Source organism: Miniopterus natalensis, chromosome 15 (genome assembly GCF_054644295.1).
Source record: "Miniopterus natalensis isolate mMinNat1 chromosome 15, mMinNat1.hap1, whole genome shotgun sequence".
NCBI lineage: Eukaryota > Metazoa > Chordata > Mammalia > Chiroptera > Miniopteridae > Miniopterus > Miniopterus natalensis.
The window spans coordinates 24,326,680-24,349,189 of NC_142095.1; the positions used below are offsets into that span (position 1 = coordinate 24,326,680).

At 51.9% G+C, this 22,510-nt stretch overlaps 1 protein-coding gene across 4 annotated transcripts in view; it reads right to left on the reverse strand.

Moving 5' to 3' along the window:
- Positions 1-6,231, reverse strand: part of KY (kyphoscoliosis peptidase) — a 41,023-nt gene extending 34,792 nt beyond the window's left edge. For all 4 annotated transcript variants that reach the window (XM_087824622.1, XM_087824621.1, XM_087824620.1 and 1 more), the window contains exons 1-2: positions 6,096-6,231; positions 2,897-2,959 (exon numbers count right to left, since the gene is read on the reverse strand). In XM_087824622.1, the coding sequence (XP_087680748.1) occupies positions 2,897-2,959; positions 6,096-6,231 (199 nt within the window). The remainder of the gene's footprint in view (positions 1-2,896; positions 2,960-6,095) is intronic.
- Between the last annotated feature and the right edge of the window lie 16,279 nt (positions 6,232-22,510).

Sequence of the window (22,510 nt, forward strand, 5' to 3'; positions counted from 1 at the left end):
TTTGAATCTCTTCTTCAGAGGGGTGGGGGCTGGGACTGGGGCTGGGGCTGGGGCTGGGAAGGCCAGGGTTGTGCCAGCCGGGGAGGTTCCCCCACTGCTACCACCTTGGCCAGCCATCTTGTCCCCTGGTCTTCCATGGCCTGCAGAAAGACTGTCGGGCCTGCCACTGGGAGTGACCACTGGGACCAGTGTCTGGGCCTAGAAACAAGCATGACTCTGGGGCACTGGCCTGACCAGGTTCTGTTCAGATGACTTCCCTCGTGCACCCAACCAGACTACTCAGTGCTTCCCATGCCTGGGTCCAGGCAGAAGCCAGACCTGGTGGGTGGGTGGGGCACTGAGCTTGGCTGGGTTTGTGATCCATTTGGCAGAGCCTTGCCCTGGAGAAGCCTGCTGGCTCCAACCTTCTTCTATAAGCAGGTCAGCCAGGACCTGAGCCCCCCGGGCCATGGTAGGTAGATCGGCTGAGGACCAGCTCCACAGGAGCTCCAACCCAGCTTGATATGGTACAGTGCGGTGCTTTGGAGTTCCGGGCCACACTCAGGCTAGGGGACAGGGAGGCCACCTCCTGCAGGCACAGCTGGCTGCATTTCTGCTGGCCGGGGGAGGAAACAGGATCTGGGAAGGGAATCCTCAAGGAGGATGATTAGCTGGCATAACTGTTGTGGGGTATTTATAGTCAGGGCTGCACAATTGGTTTCCCTGTGGCTGTGGGGTGTCAGTCCCTGTGCTGCTAGGCAGACTTCAGCCAGGACCAAGGAAAGCAGCCAATCACAGCAGGGGAAGCCCGTTGCTGGGCAAGCTGGGGTGTGGGGGTGGCTCAGCCCCAAACACCAGCTGCTTGGAAAAGTTTGTAGCACTGCAGGCTCCCCTCACCCTGCCAACGTCCCAGCCCAAGGAGTGCACAGAGCGGCAAAAGGGGGCACATGTGCCCTTTTGGATCAATCCCATGTTCAGCCACATTTGTGCACCCTCCACCAGCACAGCCATCAGCTGCTTCCTTCTCAGATGAACGTGCCATCCAGTTTCCAGGGCCAGGCAGCCTGCTGGTTACCAGGGCTGGGTGCCTTGGGCACCAGCAAGGCAGATATGTACCCAGAATCTCACCCTCAGAAAACACAGAAAAAAGCTATACCTTTAAATTCTGCAGGCATGTAAGTGTATCATTTAAAAAAATAAACAAAATATTACTTTAAACTATATATATTGGTGGAGTGGTCTGGGTTCAAGGCCTCTGTGGAGTCTCTTTTCAGCCCTGCATTTACTTGAAACTCTTAGTTTTTGCAAGAACTACTTTAATCATCCTCTTTATTGGCTGCCACCTTATACTAAGACCCACTTCATGTCTTTTAGAAGAGTCTTGTGTTTTGTTGTATTTTTCCACTAAACTTCCCCCAAACCAGGAACCCTGAAGGTGGTAAAAAGAAGATTAATTCAATGTATTTTAGTGCTCTCCTGATGTAATAACATGCCCTAGAAGGCATGAGATGAATTTCAGACAACCCAGGCAAGGTGAGAAGGCTGCAACAATCCAAGATGCTTTGTCTCTTTCCTCCCAGTGTGGCCCGATTGCCCACGTGCCCGGGTGCACACTGGCCGGGCACTCAGGCCTGCATGGGCTCTGCGTTTCTGTGGCTCACAGGTCTCTGGAGTCCTGAGTTTTATCTTGATTCTCAGAAGCCTGCGGCATAGTTCCACTAACTTTGGCATCTGCTTCAGTAGAGCTAGAACCTTTGCATCTCCCATCTGATGGCCCTACAGCAAGGTTAAGGAAGCCATCCCACTGAAGAACGCCCATCAGCTGGGACTCAGAGGGGTGGTCTCTAGGAGTGTGTGTCTTGAGAATGAATCGTCCCCATGCACAGGGCAGAGAAGTTCTTTACCTCCAGGATGTTGAGACTCAATTGCAGTAAGTGGTGTTATGATTATAATTGTTTAAATGTAGCCCCGGGGGGGGGGCAGGGGTTCTTGATTGTATTGTCTGTTGTTTCATCCTCAACTCTGCCTGGCACAAAGTAAGCACTGTAGACCTTTCCTGAGGGAATGAATGAATTTGCTTTTAGAACGTCATCCTTCCCTTTTGTTACTGTCAGAAGGATGGCAGAGCATAGCTGGTGGGTCTTGTCCAATTGTGGTTCTGTTTCCCCATTTGTGGAGGGTCATGGGCGGTGGTTCTTTCACACTGGCATTTGATCAGTCAGTCATCTAACCCGGGGTCTGACCGAGGCCCCTGCTGGGGCTCTGAGTGGAGGTCTGACTCCTATTAGAATTCTCACCCACCCACAGTGCAGGTACACTGATGTGTGTTCCTGGAGGCTGGGCTGACTCTCTGAAGGGCAGAGAGTGTGGCTCAGTAGAGCTGGTCCATGCATAGAGTTCCCAGAAGATCCTGGGCCTGCAGGGTGACAGGCACCTGGCACCAGAGAGAGGAGGCTTTGGAAGCTGACATCTCTCTGATTTTACGGTAGTCTGGGTCCCAGGCCAACAGGCAGCCACTGGCATCTCCCAGGCCTCAAGTAATACTGTCCCAATGCAGGATCCTGACCTCTCTATTCAGAAAAATTTTCAAAAGGTGGGTGCCCTCTATCACATGAGCAGCCCCACTTCAGTGGGAAATACCCAAACCACACATCCCAAGTGATGCCAGTGAACATGTGGGTGCAAAAGCTTATGGTATTGTCCACCCCCCCAGCCTCCAGGAAATCAGGGACCTGATGCCAGGGAAAACTTTCCAGGGTCACAGTGGCCCCAGAGGCCTGGCTGAGTTACAAGCAGTCATTCTGAGTGGTTGGATGACCAGAGCCAGTCTTCAAACAAGTGAAACCCAACGCGTCCAGTCATTTCTCAAGGTATTCAATTCCAGAGATTTAAAACAAAAAATGAAAAGATAATTTACCATACAGGCCATTTTCTTCTATTTTCTGCCACTTCCGTATTCCGTTTCCGACGCCTTGGAGTCCTGTGAAATAACAAGGACTGGTGTGAGGCTCTCTGTGGTGCAGAGACCCAGGCCCAGCAAATGATGTGCTGGTTGCATTTGTATTCGGTTAAAGTGTGGCTGGTGGAACTTGGCTCTCACAGAGTCCGAGGGAGGCTGCCCATGAATGAGATGCACTTGGGAGCATGAATGCAGCCCTCAACATTTTAAACATTAAAAAAAATATATTAAAACAGCAGTTTTCAAGGGTAGCAGAGTTGATTATCAGGATCATCCAGGGAGAATTTTCACAATGCAGATGCCCGTTTTTCATTGCCACATCACTGCATAAATATGGAAGGATTACTGTGGAAGAGGTTTGCCGTTTATTTTGCCTGCCTCTTTCTGTATGTAGTGAATCTCCCACTTTTAGAGTCTCAGTGTGGGATGGGAGTGGGCAAAGGCTGCCTATCCCTATGGAAACTGAAAGCGATAGTTGCCTGGTCTCCCAGCCTCCCTTGCAGCTAGAACATGGGCATGTGTGGCCCAGGCCTGGCCAGTCAGTGGCACCTATGTCCAATTCCATCTTGGAACTGGTGAGGCAACAAGGAAGAGAATGGAAGCTCTCTCTCTCTCTCTCGCCTCCCCTGCCCCTCTCTCTCTCTTTGTCTGGTGACAGTTGGAAGTGGTGGCTGCAAGGTCAAGTTCCTGGCACAGAGCTGGTATACATTCTGGCAGTGGGAACAGCTGCAATAAAATCAAGTTCCTGGTGCAAAAGGAGCACCTAGTGTTCCTTGGTGGCTGCTGATTTCCTCACCAGACCAACTCTGCTGCACAGCTCATGGTGCTGTTCCTGGAAGCTCAGCCTTAAGCCTGGTTCTCCGAGTCTCTCCTTGCTGCAGAGCCCTCCACAGTCAGTGTCTGGGACCTACCACTTGGAACCCTCACCAACCCACTTTTGGAGTGGAATGCATAGATCACATTGACTTTGGGGATAAAACCTAAAACTTTGAAGCTCTTTCCGACTTGGTGCAGATGGCTTTAGGCCACCTTGTCCACAGCCAGGGGAATACCTGAGAGGACTCGAGGGCCTCCAGGCATGTATTTGAGAAGCATTGCTCTAAGGGATGGCTGGGAAAATGCTAGGGCCCTAGAGGAAAAGGGAGAGAGGACATGTTGGCCTTGCAGCCCAAATTCCTGGCGACACTCCTTGCCTCCTGTCCTTTTGATTCTTTTCTGCCACAAGGACACAGCAGAAAGCCACCTAGTCACATCTTCAGTCAGGTATGGTATCTGCATGGTGACAGTAACTGCAATCAGACCCTCCTTGGCAGAGCTGAGGGTCTGGAGTGGGGAGGAGACAGGAGAAGATGCCCAGAAGTGGGAATGGGTGGGTTTTGGATCTGTGCACCAATAAGAGGCCTTGGAATAAGCTAGACTTGCTCAGCATTTCCCATCCACAGGCTGCATAGGCTTGCAAGCTGGAGTAGCCAGGGGTCTCCTGGACATCACCACTGTCCAGCAGGCCTCAGAGGCTGTGCACACTCCCTCTTCTCTGCTCCAGTGCAGAACTGTCTGTCTGAATATGAGCAACAGGTCTCTCCACTAACATAAGGTCTAGGAGAAATATCTGTTAGGAAAATATCTGGAGAAAAATATCAGCAGAAAGGGCTCAGCAAGTAGGGTCTTCTTTCCCTGAGCCATGGTCATGAGTGTGAAGTGCATTGGTCTGGAGTCATGCAGGGCTGGTGGTAGGTGTTTGACACCTTCTGGAGCAGTTCTGATCCCAGGGATTTCTGGGTCTTCTCTGTGTGCCTTACCTTTTCCCCCTAGAGCCTTTAGGAGAGATGTGAGCAGAGTGGTAGGGGGACTAGGGGCTCATGGGCTGAGCCAGAGTGGGGCCTCATGGGGGCTCTCTGGCTGTGCCACACACTGGGGGAGGTCTTCTGGTGTGTGTAGTAGGAGCAGTCTCATTTCTATCAGAAAGCTGATGGCCTCCGCAATTTCATTACAAATACCCTGGGTGGGCATTTTCCCTTCTTCCAGGAACAGTTTTGAGAACTATAGAACCAAACAACCCAAACAACTGTTGGTCCCCAAATTCTTCCCGAGACTGGAGTACCTGTCCACATTCTCAGCTCTCCAGAATCTAGCTTTCCTCCTGCTTGCCTCCCCAAGGGGTCACCAGAAGCTATAGGGCAGCTCCAGTCTGCGTGGATGGTGGGGGCAGAGCCATCCACGGTATCACTGCTTCAAAACAGCAGGTGGAAGGTGGATGTTCAATGTGCAAGGGGGCTCTGGGGACAGAAGAGCAGGGGGCAGACTCCAACCAGCTCCGGAGCTGGAGGGGAGGCCGGAGGCAGAAGCCATTTTACTGCTGGCTGTCAGGCATCACTCTAAAGCACTGGTGCACAGTCAGCCTGGTGCATGCGCACACCACTCCGCCGTGATTCCTTAGGGCTTTCTCCTAGACCCAGGACCCAAAGGTTCCCAGACATCTGAGGGGTTTCCTTAACAATTAGTATGGATCTGTACCCTCTTCACGTTGTGTCCGCTCTGGAAAATACAGAAGCCTAGGACCTGCTTTCCACAATCACTCTATAAACAGTCACTTTATTTTTACCAGTCTACATTTTACCAGAAAGCCTGAAGGAAGTGGGGAGAGCAGACTTCACGCCTAACTCTATTCAAGCCTGTGTGCCCTTTACACCTCTTAAGCTCTTAAGCTCAAGAAAGGGAAACTGAGGCTGCGAGTTGTGCAAGGACACCAAGGTAGCTCCCCATCTTTAAGTCTGACTCAGCACACAGATTTCTCTGGGGACCTTGCACCTGCATGTGCCATGTGAGGAGTCAGGCCTGAGGCTCCGTTCCCTTCTTCCAGGGCATCTTCCAACCCTGATCTGCACGTTTCAGAGAGTGGCTGGAGGAAACTGGCAGCCGGGGTTGACGGAAGCACCCACAGGCCTGCACAGGAGTCAGCTCAGGGCAATCACGGGGCTGCGCGTTGCCAAGGGACGCCAAAGCCACAGCGTGGAGGCGCAGGCAGCCATGGGGAGAGGGTCGGTGTCGCTGACCTCGTTCGGGGGCGCGTGGGGCGCCCCCACGGTGGGCGGGCCATGGGGTGAAGAGGCCTGGGTGGGTGCCCGGGCCTCCGGGGGTCGGGCCCCGCGCGCGTTACCTCCTCTGCGCTGCGGCAGCGCGCCCAGGTCCGCCTGCCGGTCCGAGTGCGTGCCCTGCGTAGCGCGCCGCTTCTCCGAGTGCACGATCAGCAGCATGTCGATGGACACGGTGTTGCTGTCCTTCTTGAGCTCCATGGTGCCACCTCGCTCCCCGCCGGCGCGCCGCGGCCGCTCGTAAGGCTGCCTGCGCTGCAAATGGCCCCGTGCGCGCCGCTGCCCGGCGCGGGAGATGGCGAGGGCGCGGGAGAGGGCGCTCCCCCGTCGCCCAGCCGCTGCGCGCCGCGTTTCGCTGACTCTGCCAAACACGCTATTAGGGCCCCCGCCCGGGAGGGCGCTCCCCTAATGAAGCGGCTCTAAGTCACCTTTGAAAGGAAATCCCCAGCTGAGCCCAGACCTGCACTGAGGCCACCGGCCCCAGAGCCTCCTGCCCCGCGCCCCAGCCCGCCGCCCCCTGCGCTGGAAGCGCTTGTCCCAGACTCCAGAGCTGCCTTCTGGCTGGCTGGTGCGCCCATCCCTGCCACCTCGGGATGAGGGTTGGGAGGGGGTTCCCCCAGAGGGCCTGAAGCAGACCTTCTCCAAAAGCCATGGCAAATATAGAAATGCACAGTGCTGTCAACAGTGAGAGGCACTGTCAACAGTGAGAGAAAGGAAATAGGGGGCTCCAGATTGAATTGCAAGGTGTGGAGAAATTGGCCAACTTCTGGCATTGGCCCCCCTCCTTCCTGGGGTGGGTTTTGGAAGTTGACAGCTCCCTCTCTAAGAGGGAAATGGATGGGATCTTGGGGTCAGTCACCTCCCCCTAGATTATGGCCCCACCATTACTAGGAACATGCCCACTGGGCATCAACTTAACAGTTCTCTCTGGCCTGAAGTGAAAATCTTAACATCTCTTTTCCTCTAGAAGCCTGGATCCTGCCAATTGGGAAAGTGGGGGGGGGGGGAGAGAAGGCTGGGGAGCAGGGAGCAGCCTGCCTGCTGTGGTCAGGGAGCTGGACCTGAGAGCCCTTCTATTTTTAGCGGGGCCTGGCCTGCCCAGGCAACAGCAGCAGGGCCTTTGGCTCTAAGTCTCAGGAGTGTTTACAACGGCATCTTCCTAGTAGCCCTTGGCACACTGGGCCCACCCTGCTTGAGCCAGTCCCCTAACTTGAGTTCCCACCATTGATAATTGCTGAGCATATGGAGGACTTTGCTCCAAAGTCCTTTCCACCTTGGAGTGTTGTGAACCCACTTTACAGCATGGTCCCTGAGAGCTCCCTTGTCTCCCTTGGAGGCAGATTGTATTGCACAGGCCTGGGTTCCAGTCCCAGCCCCACTACTCATTGCCTGTGTGACCTTGGACAAACGATCTCCCCTCCATTTTCTCACCCACATCTCAGGCAAAATATAAATTCTCACAGGGTTGTTGTGATGTGCATGTGAGGTGCCTGACTCATAATGAGTGGTCTCCAAATGGTAGCTGTCATTCTTACCTCATTTTAAAGGCAAGGAAAGAGACAGGTAAAGTGACAAGTCAGTGATGGAGCTGGGGGTCACACAGCTGTACCCTAAGACTGTACCCTCAGACTCTGGAGATCTCTCCCCTTTGACTGTGGCTCACACTTCAGCTGCCTGTAAAGGCGGCTGCCTCATTACATCACCACCACCCCCTTGCCCACTGGGCATCTGATGAAAGGAGAGGTCATTGGCTTCTGACACTGTTGAACTGGAGTCCTAGAGAGCTGAGCTGAGGGACAGGTGGAGGTGGGTGACTCCCAAGGCGGGTTTCCTCATGCAGCGAGTCCTGACCTCTCCACGCATGGCTGGGAGACTGGCTATGCCTTGCTGCTTTCTAGATGGCTGGGGAAGTAAGAACTATGGATTATTCAAAGCTCCTGGGGCCTTGGAGATTGCTCAGGCAGCTCTCTTGTCTCAGCGCACCCCCATCTGACTGGGACAGTGTGGCCTACCTCCTTCCATGGTGCAGATCCCAACGGAAGTTCCTGTGCAGTGCCTCACCTTACTGGATGGGGCTGAGTGGGGAGGGCGGGGAAGCTGAAGCCCCTTTACCTGAAATTTGTGCCTCCCCCCCCCCCCCCACATACTTCCCTGCTTCAGAGTGTCTCACTTAGGATCTAGCTCACCATGGTTTCTCTTCACAGAGCTGCCTCTGAAGAAGGAGATGGTGACCTGGGGGTAGGCCAATCAGAGGCCTCTCCTGAAAGCACATCCTTTGGAGCAGGGCTTTTCCTCCATAGCACTATGGACATTTAGATACCAGCAAATTCTTTGTTGTAGGGGGACGCCTGTGCACTGTAGCTGCATACCTGAGATCTAACTACTAGATGCCAGTAAGAACCACTTCCCAGTTGTAACAACCTAGAATGTCTCCAGATTTTGACATCTGTTTCTGGGGGACAGAAATGCAGTGAGAACATTGCTTTGGAGCAAAGCCATGAAACAGGGGTAGTGTTGCCTTAACTTCTCTGGGAGATACTGCTGCTCCTGGATCCAGAAGCTGCCTGGAAACTGGAGCCACTCCCCAAGGCTCCCACCCATGGCCCTCAGTCCAGCAGTCGGCTTCTTGGGTCTGCAGAGCTGCTCCCTGCCAGGAGCATGGGAAGAAAGATGAGATGCTCCCCTCACTTCCCACCTCCTCCTATCCCTCGCCTTTGCTGACACACCCTTTCATCCATACCAACTGAGAAGGAGACACCAGGGGAAGGTGATGTGGCTGAGGGCACTTGATGTATCCAGAAAGGGAGGGGAAGCAGGAGAGAAGACTGAGGCTCTGAGATATAATTCAGAGGGCCTATCCCTTCTGCTCAAACCCCCCTCCAATTGTTCCCATAACCAGTGGGACAAGGAACAGACCCTCAGCCTCTGATTCACATCTTGAGCTCCTACAGACGGATGTCTTCTTCTTTCCCTGGCAACCCATACATGCCGTGGACACACTCATGTCCACAACTTCCCTACCACTGGCCTTTCCGCTTCTAGGCTTTGCTCAACATACCGGCCCCTCCATCTGGCCACCGTCTCGGACAGCATGGGCTTCAAGAACCTCCGTATTTTGACCTATAAAATCTACATCTTTGTCTTAGGATCTAAAAAATTAGGGGGTATCTTCATTCTTGGGAGAGCCTTAATTATTTTAATCACAGTGAGTTGGAAATTTTAGGACACCAAAAGACTGAGTGGTCAAAATGGCTGTGCTGTTGCCTTTATTCTCCATCACAGGTGACGATCAGGCATGTCCAGCTGTCACACCGGCGCCATTGCTTTGCTTAAAGGTGGGATTCGTCAGCTGTCTGGCTGGCTCTGAGCCCCGAGCTGACTTTGCATCTTGGAGATGGGCAGGAGGCGACAGGGCTTGCTCCTAGCGGATGAGGGTCTCACCAGAGAGGTGTGTTCTGACTCACATTAGTGTCTTTCCTCAGACATAGGAGTTCCTCAGGGACCACCAGCCATACTCTTTACCTCTCCAGAGATCCCAAGTGACAAGTTTCTCTCTGTTCCACCGAGACATATTAGGCAAGCCAATACATGGAAGACTTCCCACAGACAATCTGTAGACGTGACATGCTTTTTCCATTGGTGCCATGGGGAAGGGGCGCACAGAGAGTGGGGCCCAGTTTCAGCCTCTCAGTGCCCTCACATCCCCTGAGATGGGCAAACCATTACATGAGGGACCAGAAACCTTTCCCAGAAACCTTTTTGACAGCTTGTATAGACTTCTTGTGGTGTCTTGAGCAGCCTGGCTTGGCTCATTTCCTCTTTTGAGCCTTCATTATTGCTGTCACCAATTCTTGGAAGACCTTGTTGGACCTCCCTGACAAATACAGTCTAGCCATCCTTCAAGGCCTGACACGGCCCTCACCTCCACCCTGAAGCCTTCCTGGTTACCAAGTTCTTGGAGCTTCTGGAGAATTCCAGCTCTCTGTGGTGCCTCTCTTTTTGATCATCCCAGTAATTAATAAGACTTGGAAAATTATTCCAGCTCTGGCCCCATGCTCATCAAATTTAGAAAACCTGTAAATTCCCACTGGAGCAGTTATATTAAGCAGACGTATGTTTCCAGACTCCACCTCCCATCAGGGTGACCTTGGCAATGTACTTAATCTCTCTGAACTTCAGTTTTCCTCATCTGTCAAATGGGTGAGGGCATTGCTGGGATTAAATGAAATAAAGTACTTAGCTATGAGTTAGTTAAAGATATAGCAGCCTGCTATATTCTGGTCAGGCCCCTATTGGGTCCTGCTCTGAGGATGGTCTTGTGGATGTGGTTCTATAGTTGGGAAGGGAAGACAGATAAAACTGGAGGCATCCCTGACCTTCTTGTGGAGCAGGAAGTTGCTTTCCTTTTTGTGTCACTGTTATGTCACTTTCTGCCATCACAGAGATACTCAGTGAGCCAAGATTCCATTCCTGGCAGGACTGACATTGGATGTGTGCAGCAGCGCCCTCTGCAGCAGGAGTTAAGGCTTGGCACAGCCCTCCTTCCTTCCCACTTGCACTACACTGTGACAGTGTGTGCCTTCAGTGGGATGTGCCTCTGTACTGTCTCCACTTTATACACGAGAAAACTGAGGCTTAGAGGCCTATGGTCACCTATCCAAGGCCCACAGGTGTCCCATAGGTAGATGGTGACACTCTAACTCTTGACACCCTACCTCGTATGATTCCATTACCATCATATGTTAGTGAGCTGAGGCTGCTTAGTGCCCTGGTCCAGGGTAGAGCAGCCTCCAGCTTGCGGGGAAGATGGTCTCAACAGTCCTGATGAACACAGCTTGAGCCAGGGGCCTAAGATCTCTGCTGATACTCTTGGAAAAATTCTTTGAGCTCAAGCCCTGAGCCGAGTCTTTGGGGACAGGTTTCTCAGGCTCTGTGGACTGAGAAGTGGAGAACGCATGGCACTGGCAGTGGTCACAGCTGGTGGTCAGGAGCATCAGGCAGCCTTCAGGAGCAGTGAGGTAGCCCTGCCAGGGGTGCAGAGGGAGACAGAGGTCTACCATTTTCAAAGCCATGACAAGGGATTTTGTGCTGCAATAAACTCCATAGCATTTTGCAGTGAGAATAAACTATAAAGAGGGCTCTCCAATTCTGCTCTGTTTGCTGCCAAGATGCTGCCCAGTCCAGGCAGCAGTTTGTTCTTGAGCCCCTACTATGTGCAATGACATTATGATGAATGGCAGAGTAAGCACAGGGGAGGGGCACCTGTCCTCCTACACAGGAAGGTCCAGAAGGCTACTTATTAGGTGGAGGTGACATCTAGACAGTGGACTTGGGATGAGTGGGTAGGAGAGAGCCACAGAAGAAGGGTGAGGGCTTTCCAGGCAGAGGAGAGGCCTGGGGGTGGGGGGAGTGCTGGGGAGTGCTGGAGATGAGAGAGAAGGTGACAGGTTTCATGAAACAGGTTTCATAAAAGCAGGGCAGTCTGGTTGATGCTGCAACACAAGGAGAAGGGGTCAGAGGGGAGCCAGAGAGCTGTCAGGGCCAGTCTGAGGTGAGAACTGCTGTGGGTCGGGCTTCTGCTGCCAACCTGAGCAGTGATGAGGACCTTTGTCAGCAGGGACAGGAGAGCAGAGAGTTCACGAGGGGGAGGGGCAGGTCTGAAAGGAACCATGCCACCAGAGACTGGCCTTCTGGAGAAGGTGCTGGGCAAAGGGCATGATGGGATGAAGAGGTGGTCAAACACCACACATGTGTCGTGTGAGAAAAAGGGCATCTGGGAGTGTGGCACCTCGTGCCTAGATCACATGGGGGAACTGGGCTCAGAGTGAGAGCCCAGGCAAGTGCCAGGTGCTGGGTAGAGCAGGCTGGCGAGATGGAGGGAGACCCAGCTCAGTCCTCAGGCACAGGTCACCATTCTGGGTGAGTGGGGCCATGGAGCTCCACAGGGGCCAGTGACACAAGGCACTCTGTCACACTCATGCTCATTACTGGAAATTTAGAAATGCAAAAGCTATGCAAAGAAGAAAATGAAACTACACAAATCCCACCATCTAGAGATAATCATTTTATTTAACATTTTCTTCTAATACAACATACATAATTACTACAACATATAAAATAAATGTGTGTATGTTTGTAAATGTGTACATATATGTGTATATATACATATGTGTGTATATTTATTAAAAAATGAAGTTGCGATCACACTATATACAGTTTGGTATCATGATTTTTTCCCACCCAACACATGTAATAAATAGTTTACAAAAAACTCTTCAAACCCAATTTAAAAGGCTGCCTCAACATCCATTATATCAACACGCTGTTATTAGTTTTTTCTATTTCTTTGTTTTTGGACTTTTGTTTTGCATTTTCCACTTTTATAAATAATGTGATGATAAACATTTGTGTGTTTATACCTTTGACCACACATCTGATTATTTCTTTAGAGTAGATCCTGGGAAGTGGACTTACTGGCTCAAGGTTGTGACTATTTTACGGCTTGATATGTATAAATGGCAAGTTACTGTCTGAATGACTGTGCCTATTTACCGTCTCACTAGCTGTATATGCCAGCATCCCCATATACCGTTGCAAGCATTGAATACTATTGTTACATAAACCTTTGCCAAAATATAACTGTTACATGGTAGCTCTTTCAAATTTTTATTTTTATTTTTACTGAAATGGAACAATATTTTTTTAACCTAAACTTCTGTGTGTGTGCACACGTGCGCACGTGGGGTGATTTTTTTGCATTTGTATTCTTAGTTCCTATGTCCTACCAGAATGTCACAAACCCTTAAATATTAACTTGAAAAAAGATTACTCTTCCAAATTACTTCGGACCACGTTAAGCTCTTGGAGGGCCAGGTCACGGTCTCCCTCATTCCTGAGCCCCCCCCTCCGCCCCACACATGGTGCCTTCTATGAGTGCTGCACACAGGAGGGGCTTAATTAATGTTTGAATCAAATTGGACAGAATGAATGCTCCCAGCCAGCCAAGACTTCTCCCTTTAGCCTGGAGGTATAACAGCCTTCCGCAGATTTGGAGCGTTTGCTCTTCTGCGTCTTTCTCTCAGGCCTTCAGGGAGTGGAGGAGTCGGAGGTTAAATGAGGACAAGCGGCTCTAAAAGGCACCTTCCCCCGTGGCTGACAGAACCATCTGGAGCACGAATTTGGGGAGAGCTTGGATCTGACAGCGCTGATCAGTCCCATGAAGCCGCCCCTCACCCCACCCCAATCAGGAGCCATAAGCCGTGACTTTTCTGTTAAACACCGTTTCCCTTCTCAACCTTTCCATATGTCTCTCCCCGGCTGGCCCGCCAGCCATCCCCTGCCTCCGCATTTCTGTCCATGACGCCTTCTTCGACGGTCTCTGTTTTTCCGTCCCGAGGTCACTCCGGCCCCTCTTCCTGCGTGGAGCCATGTGCACGTGCGGGCAGCATTATGTTCCAAATTCCAGGTAGTTTGCATTTCGGAGTCTTTATCGTCTATGGCATTCTTGGCCTTTTCCTGTGGATGGAGATGATGAAAATCAATTTGTCTCTCACCACTACTTCCAAAATATCTCTGGCCATGCCAAGAGAGGTATCCAGTGGCACATGAAAGCCCATGGAGAGATTACCTCTTTAGCTTCGCCAAGTGTTTATTGCAGCTATTGAAGTGCCCCTTGCATATCTCTCGATCCGCAGCTCTCTCTCCGATGCAAACAAGGAGTCCTCACACCTAAGGCATGCTCCAGAGTTTGTTCCCTGGCAGTCGCTTGCTTCTGTACAGGATCCTGCATTTTTACGTCCACCAACTCACGTCGTCCTCGCCGTAGCCCGAGGCTTGGCTGGTGCCTTTATGCCCGTTTCCCTGACGAAGAAACAGAGGGTCAAGAAATCGATTCACACAGTTTGCCCAGTGAGCCAACGCTGGCTCCTAGATGGGCCCAGTCCTGGCACCAAGCCTAACGCACTTGCTATTTTGCGTGCTCTAGTGAAAAGGAGCACAGATGTCTTTTTCAGGAGCAGGCTGGGGTCGAGGTGGGCCACATGTGTCTTTCTCAGTGACACATGTCCCGTGGGGGAGAGCCCTCACACCTGGGTGGTGGGAGGTTGTTTACTGAAGTGGTGAAGAGGGCCACAGAAAATGGCTTTGGAATGTCTGAACCAAAACACAGATGAAGTCAAGATCAGCCTTTTGGATAATTGCCATTGACCCCTGGGGAATGTCCGGAGGGGACTGGGGCCCATCTGCCCTAAGCAGGACAGGCCCAGTGGCCCGGATCCCTGGGGGCACAGGGAGCCAGTTTTTCGTGTCCGTGCAGACTCCAGCCCTGCCTGTTCCTGGGGCAGAGCCTCTAATAGGAGCCTCGGGTATTTTTAGTCTCACGTGTGCAGGCACAGGACTCGGCGAGCCCAACGGGAACAGCTAATAAGCCACGGTCCGTACAAAGTTGGGGAGTATGAGATGAGGGGGAGGGCAGGGAGCCTGGTGGAAACTTTTGTACATGCCTCGTTCGCAGAGAACTCTCTTTCCATAATTCACAGAGAAAGATTGAGGTCAGGGTGATGAGCACAGCCCCAGTTAGAGAAGCCTGAAAGTGGGGCGTGTTCACCTCTTGTGGCCTGCCAGTCCCTGCTCACAGCCCGCTCTGCCCTCCGGGAGAGGAGGTAGAGCAGGGGAGATTTTAACTTAGGGGTTTGGATACCAAGGCTTCTGGGGTGGGGGGGTTTTCAAAAGGACCAGATTCAAAGCCAAAGAGCGATGTGATCCTCACAGCCTTGGGAGGTAGTGGAGAGGTATGAACGTTTATCCTGATTTCACAGGTGAGGCAATGGAGGTTCAGAGAGGTGCAGGCACTTGTGCCAAGTCACACAGGTAGTGGCAAAGCTGGATTCAAACTTAGTGTCCCAGATCAAGGTTGACCATTGTTTCCCAAGACTTTTCACTTTCTCCCAAATGATGGTCAGTCGTGCCCAAGACCCATTATCCATTTTATTTAACCACAAACATTTTTTTTTCTATGACAATTCAGTGTTAGGTCTCTGTCATTGGAACAAGGCAGTGAGGATGATACAGTTGCTCATCTCAAGAGCTTTGGACTTAATGAGGGCCACACAGAAGAGACTCCCAGATGAACCTTGGCGTGGTCACTGTGCAAGCTTGTCCTGTGGGAATGGCAGACTGGGAAGTGAGATGAGCAGGTTTCCAGACTTTGATGTTGAACATAAGGACAGTCAGAACTGTTAAAGGCAGGTCATTCCCCTTCTGGATAGTATCTTCCGGGGTGAGACGGGGATATGGCCAGGGAGGGGCCTGTGTGCCCTCAGCACTTTCTCCGGTCCTATAGCTCTGAGCATTGTGATGCTTGGAGCCTGGGGCAGGGCTCACTAAGTGAGGGCTTGGCAAAGCTGGAATGAAGATAGCACCCAACTCCTGCTGCTGTCAGCCACTCTCTTCCTCCCCTGCCACATCTTTATGGTTCGAGAGCAGAAGAAGACAGGATGAAAATATCAATTTGAGATGAAAGCATTGAAGTGAGTTCCTTGCACCTCCCTGCCTCAACCCAAAGCCACATGGCATGTGCCTCTGTCCACCTGTTCATCCATCCACTAATCCACCCCTCACTTACTCTTTCTATCTACCCATCCACCCCACCTCTCCACACTCTCATCCATTCACCTCACTTAGCCATTTGTTCACTCATCCCTCCTCTACCTGACATCACTCCTCAATCCATCTACCACCCCCACTCATCTACCTCTTCCGTCTAAACATGTCCCATCCACCTACCCACTCATTCATCTATTCATCCATTCATCTCCCATCCCCAGCAGTTACCAATTCTTTCATCCCATCTGGAACAAGACCCTGTGTTCCAGGCCTTATGTCTGGTGTTGTGGAGATGAATGAGCCTCTCTCTTGAAGTCAACCTAGAAAAATACACAGATCCACTTATGAAGGAAACAGTAGACTCCAAGAAGGTCCTGAGCAGAGAGACAGAAGTAATACAGCTGAAGGAGGAGAGAAGGGTGAAGGAGGACCAGATACTAAAACTCTGCTTTTAGGAAAGATAAAATAGAGAGAAGAAGGAAGGAAGGAAAGAAGGAAGGAAGGAAGGAAGGAAGGAAGGAAGGAAGGAAGGAAGGAAGGAAGGGAGGGAGGGAGGGAGGGAGGAAGGAAACAAGGGAGGGAGGGAAGGAGGGAGGGAGGGAGAGAGGGAGAGAGGGAGGGAGGGAGGGAGGGAGGGAGGGAGGGAGGGAGGGAGGGAGGGAGGGAGGGAGGGAGGGAGGAAGGAATATGTGTTGGGTACCCACTCTATGCTGGACTCTGAGTTAGGTGCTTTTACTAGTCTTAATGATTCCAACATCTTTTGAGGCAGTTATTTGCATTGTAGAGATGATGGGGCTCAGATAAGGCACCTACTTAACATGAGTAAACATGAGGAGCAGGGCGAGGTGGAACATGATGGCTACTACACAGCATCAGAATGAGAGCTTGAAGCTAACAGGTCCGGACAATGGGAAAGTATGCTATTGACTATTAACTTCTGGACTGTGCTGTCTGAAGGCGTGTGTGGATAGGAACCGCAGTCGATTGGCTCCTAGGGTGCCCAGTGTGGAGGAGATTGTGGGTGTATGCAAAACTACTGGAGTATATATTATATATGTACTCAAAATATACATATATTTAATACTCACCAAGGATATTTTTTCCATTGCTTTCAGAGAGAGTGGAAGAGGGAGAAAGAGAGAAAGAGAGAGAAGCATCAATGTGAGAGAGACACACCCTCCTGACTGGAGGGTCACCAGCGATTGAGCCTGAAACTGAGGTACATGCCCTTGACTTGAATCGAACCTGAGACCTGTCAGTCTGCGGGCTGGTTTTCTAACCACTGAGCAAAACCGGCTAGGGTTGAAGTTTGATGCCAAGTCGAATCTGTTTGACACAGAACTGGAGCATCCCTTGGTGGCTGCACCAGATCCAGGGTCCTCCTGAGAGATTCCTGGTCCTGGACTCTCTCTGCCCAGATGCACCAAGTACCTTCAGGCCATTCGCACAGCCAGTTCAATGTCTAGATTTGTTTTACTCTTCTGGTCCAAGATTTCCCCCTGAGTGTGGAGAGCTGGGAAAGACCCAGTGGAGCACCAAGAAGGAGCTCAGCGTCACCTCCCGTCTGTTAGGGCTTCAGCAGTGTTTCCATGAGCCCCAGCCCTGGGACCCTCTGGCACCCAGGATGTGCAGCTTCTTGCTGACTTACCATTCTTGGCACTTTTTGGACTCATCCCAGTTCTCACTGTTTGATGCCATCAAATTGTCCCCTGACTGTTCTGGTGAATCTCTAAGGACCACTGATTGACAACCTCTGTTTCAAGATACAGTATTCCCAAATGGTTAGCGAGGTGGCCCAAGCCACCAAGAGCTTTGATGACTACTAAGGGTGAGGGACTTGGTTGCGGTGAAGTGGCCCTGCAGTTTACCCAGCAGATGCCTCCTAGCAGCTGCAGAGAGTGTGGGGTGAGGGGCATGATGGAGGCTGGGTGAGGGCGGCTGCACTAATTAGAGATTCTAGAATTGCATAGGTTTCATTCACTTGAGTCCTGCCGCCTCCTACAAGCTTGTGGGTCTTCTGTTCTCTGAAGTCAGTCTACCTTTGCTGAGAAGCTATTTGGCTCTGCATTTGCCTACTCTGAAGAGCAGAGTTTGGGGGAATCGGAATTCAGGCGCCCAGATATTGGTGTGGGCCCAGTGGATCAGCCCTGGGCAACCAAGGCCCAGAGTGGCTGTGAAGGGGGGATGTGTGAGGAGAGTGGCCACTCTGGGCCTGAGTTACCTCAGCCGTCCTTCCTCCCCAGCTTTCCCCTCGGCATGGCCAGGCCACCCACCTGCCAGCTCAGCTGTCTCCTTGCTCACCATGTAATCCCTGCCAGGAAAAGAGGGGGGAAACATGAGCCGGGCCTCTCCCACTGCATCCTGCCATCCTGTCCTCCCTCCCACCAGGAGGGACACAGGGAGGGGGCTGGGGACAGGGAAGGGCAGGGCCCAGGCTCAGGGGACCTCCTGGGCCTGGGCATGAAAACCACAAAACAAGGTGTTCTCTTTGGAGCCTGCACACACACACACGCATGCAAGGACTGCTCTGATCTCCTCGGGCCACAGGGCACTTGCTAGGCCCCTTTAGACCAGTAGAACTTCTCCTGCCTCCCCTGGGCTATGCCTTTCCCTTTGTGTCCCTGGCTCTGTGATGAAGTGTTTTTATTTTCATCTTAAAAGGCCACCTAGTAAATAGTGAGCTTAATCCCAGCACAGCCAGGCATGTAGGAGCCTCAGTCTTCTCATGTGTATCCCAGTGGCAGCCATGCCCACTGCCCGGGTGGAAGACAGAATGGGGTGGTGCGGAGTGTGGCCCAGCACAGGCCAGCACGTGGTAGAGACTATTCACAGGCTGTGCCAGGGCAGTCTCTGAACCTGGTACACAGCCACAGAGCTCACTGTCAGGAGTGTCTCCGGTACACTGCGTGGGAGGAGTAAGGACAGAAGCAGTCCTAGACGGGCACCTGGTCACTGTGGATTCAGAAGCATGGGGTGGTGGCCCATGTGCCTGTGTTTGCCTGTGGGAGCTCTGCTGCCTGGACCTGCCATTCATTTGTGTTTCCTAGAGCAACCGGCTTCCTGCACACTACAGGTGCTCCTTTAAGGCAATTCCATGTGTGAGCACATATGTAACAAGGCCACTGTGGGTCCCCAAAGGTGCTGTGGGAACTTGGGGGAGGCATGTCACTTCTCTGGGCCTTGCTTTTCTCATCTGAACAATGGGTATGCTGATTCCTGCCTGGTGCAGCTGTTCTGGATACAGCAGCTGGCCCCCTGGACAGCACACAGGAAGTCAGGGGTCTCGTGACATCTGCTTCCTTTCCTCCACCCAGTGCAGAGGTTTTCCTCAAGTTGGCTTGGGGTCTGCTCCAGGGAAGAAGGGAGGGGAATGGTGGGACACAGGATGAGCAACACTGATGCTCTCTGCAGATGGAGGCAAGGCAGGGCTGGTCACAGGACACCAGCACAAGGTGACTTCTGGCCCCCCTGCAGGTCTGCAAGAAATCAGGCAGAGGGCTTTAGGGTACCCCAACCATCCTGGCTTCCTCTCTCCTCCCCCTTTGCCCTCCACCATGTCCTGGCATGGGAGGTGGCTGGGTTACAGGCCTTGACCATGCTTCTCAATGAAAGAAGTCAAAGCTGGCCTGTGCCCATGGAGGACCTCGACCTCCCAGTGCTGCCTCAGGAAAAGCCGAGGAATAACTTACTGGGTACAGGGCTCCCTGCACTGCTCCCTTGAGGCCAGGCCTCTGGCCCCTGCAGTGGGTATTGGGCAAGTAAAGCAGAGAGCTTGGCCTCTCTCAGGGTTACCTGAGGCAGGCTGGGCCCAGGGTTGGGCCCCGGATCGAAGTGGTGACAGCAGCCTGTTTGTGGCAGGACAGTTTGCACTTCCCAGGTGGTCGCTGAAAAGCCACCACTGAGGGAAGAGCCTCTGTGATGACATGGGCCTCTGGCCAAGGTCTGACAGCCATCTGTTCCTGGCCTCCAGCCTGGAGGCCTCCAGGGAGGGAGAATAAGGGAAAGAAACAGAGAGAAACGGGACAGAGAGACAGAGACAGAGCCAGGGAGAGAAAGACACTGAGAGACAGAGAAACAAAGAGAGACAAAGAGACACTCAGACAGAGAGAGATACAGAGGCAGAGGGGAGAGAAAGGAGGAAAAGGCACAGAAAGAGATATACAGGGTGGAGCAAAAGTAGGCCTACAGTTGTTGGTATGGAAAATAATACAATAATTAATAAAGAATAATGTAAGGATAAACTTGTGTTTCTCACAAATGTAAGCCTACTTTTGCCCCACCCTGTATACAAGGAAAGAGAGAAAAGAGCAGACAGAGAAAGAGAGAAATAGGGGAACCAGAAGAGACAGAGACATAGGGAGAAAAGTAGAAGGCAGGCGCCACACAGACAGAGAGACAGAAAGAAAACAATTGAACAGAGATGCAAAGAGAGCAATTAACAGACAGAGATGAGAGAGAGGGAGAGGTAGGGGACAGAGACAGAGACAGGGAGACACTAGAGAGAAACAGAGAATCAGAGAGACAGGAGGAGATGCTCATGGGGAGAGATAGCAAGAATCAGGGAGAGAGAGAGAGAGATAGGCAAAGATATTCCTGGAGAGAGATAAAGAGAGTAAGGAGAGGGGATATGAGCTGGGGAAGCTGGGTCTGTGGGGAAGATAGATAAAGATGCTCTGGTCAGGCTCCTGGTGGAAGGAGAACCCTCATGAATCAAGGTCCTTTCAGCCTTAGCGCATTCGGGGGACGTCATCACACTTGGTCCTGGGCCCCTTGGCCCAGGGTCCTGACATTTGTTTTCAGATGTTAGTAGGCAGCAGAATCACTGGGGGACGTAGTCAAGTTCATGTGCCAGTACCATTCCCAGAGTTAGATATACTGGTCAAGGGAGGCTAGGAATCTGCATCTCCAGCAGGCTCCCCAGGAGATTCTTTTGTGGGGTAGCACCAATCACAGTCAGAGATGCTGTGCAGGAGAAGCCAGGGTCCCTCTTTCCTCATCCCTGTTGTCCCCACACTGTGGGCCCCTGGGCAGGCAGGGGACAGGGCTGGGAGGGCTCTGAGGAAATTTTCTCCACAGACCTGGAAGTTTCCTGCATCTTTTGTTTCATCAGCCAGTGACCTCCAGGAAGAGTTGGGGGCCCTTTGCCGACCCCCAGATGGGCAGACTGGGAGGCACTTATGGGTCATGATTCAGCCTTGGCCACCCTGTGCAGGTGAGAAAGCTCAGTGGCTGGGCCCAGGCAGTAAAGGGAACATGGTGTGTTAATTTATCAAGCTCCCGCTAGGGCCCAGGCTCTGCGCTGAACATTATTTCACTTCCTTCTCTTAACTAGGGTCATCACTGACTACCTCAGGGTGAAGGCGTGGGGCCCAGAGATGACGAACAGCACGCTCAAGGTCACAGTTCACCTATCTGCTCCTTCTGGTCTCTTACTCCCTGCTGGTGAAAGTTCACCCCAAAAGGCATCCACTTCCCTGCCCTTCCAGGTTGTTACTGGCTCCTCCTATTGGAGCTGTTGCAACTCCCACTGTGGTGGGCGTGAGAGAGGCGGTGCCAAGCCCAGCCCTCACCCCCTGGGAAGGCAGAAAGGGTGGGTAGTATTAGGAGACAAAGTGAAGGCACCACAGGCTCTCCTCTGATCAGATGTGGAGTAGACAACAAAAATATACATTACACAAAAAAATATACATTAGACAACAAAATATACATTGGCCTGTGGTTAAGTTCACATTGGACTTAGAAATAGGCAGACGTGGGTCTGGGAACACTCACTGTGTTTTCTTACCACACCAGCACACTGCTGACACAAGATGTGTAGGGTTTCTGCACCAAGCAATTCTGACACTAACCACCTGGAGCTAGTGGAGATCCCACAATTTAAAGGCTCAGTCCCACAAGACTGCCCCCCCACCCCCCACTTCAGGTACCAATCAAAAGCACTAGGTCTCCAGGTTGCCCACACTTTCCATCTGACTTGGTTACAAAAAGGTTTCCACTACCCCTTCCTCGGGTTTAATAATTTGCTAGAGTGGCTCACAGAACCCAGGAAAAGAGTTTACTTACTACTGCTGATTTATTACAAAGAACATTTTAAAGAGTCCAGATGAACAGTCAGGTGAAGAGATACACAGGGCAAGGTCTGGAAGGGTCCCAAGCTTGGGAGCTTCTGTCTCTGTGGAGCTGGGGGGCACCACCCTCCTGCACATAGATGTACTCACCAACCTGGACTCTCTCCAAACCCCATGTTTTGGGATTTTTGTGGAGGCTTCATCACACAGCCATGATTGATTATTAACTCAGTTTTCAGCTCTTCTTCCCTCTCTGAAGGTTCTAAGCTTCCTGTCATGCTTGGGCTCTCTGGTGACCAGCCCCCATCCAGGAGCCCACCAAGGGTCAGCTCATTAGAACACCTGTCTTTCTATCACTCAGGAAATTACAAGGGTTTTAGGAGCTCTGTGTCAGCAACTGGGCTCAAAGGCCAAATATTATCAGGTAGAGATGATTACTTCACAACTTTACAATATGAAAAACCCAGTGCAACACCCATGAGTCTGCTTCACACATGTGTCTGTCTAGCAACACATCCTGGAAGGGGATTCCCTGGCTCCAAATGTGGTGGCCAGCAAACTTCATGCTCCAGCCACCGAGGAAGGACTTACAGGGAGCTTCCCAGTATCAGAGCACAAGCCTCTAACTAGACCCTCCTGATGGAAGCACCAGGGACTGGAAGTGTGTGTGGGACCGGGGACTGCACTGCAAGGCTGCCTTGGAAGGAGGAGATTGGGGCCTGTAAAAACGTGCACTTTGCAGACTCTTGAGGTGCTCTGATCTGCTGCTTCTCATGTGACTCTGGCCAGAATATGGAAGGGAGGAAGCC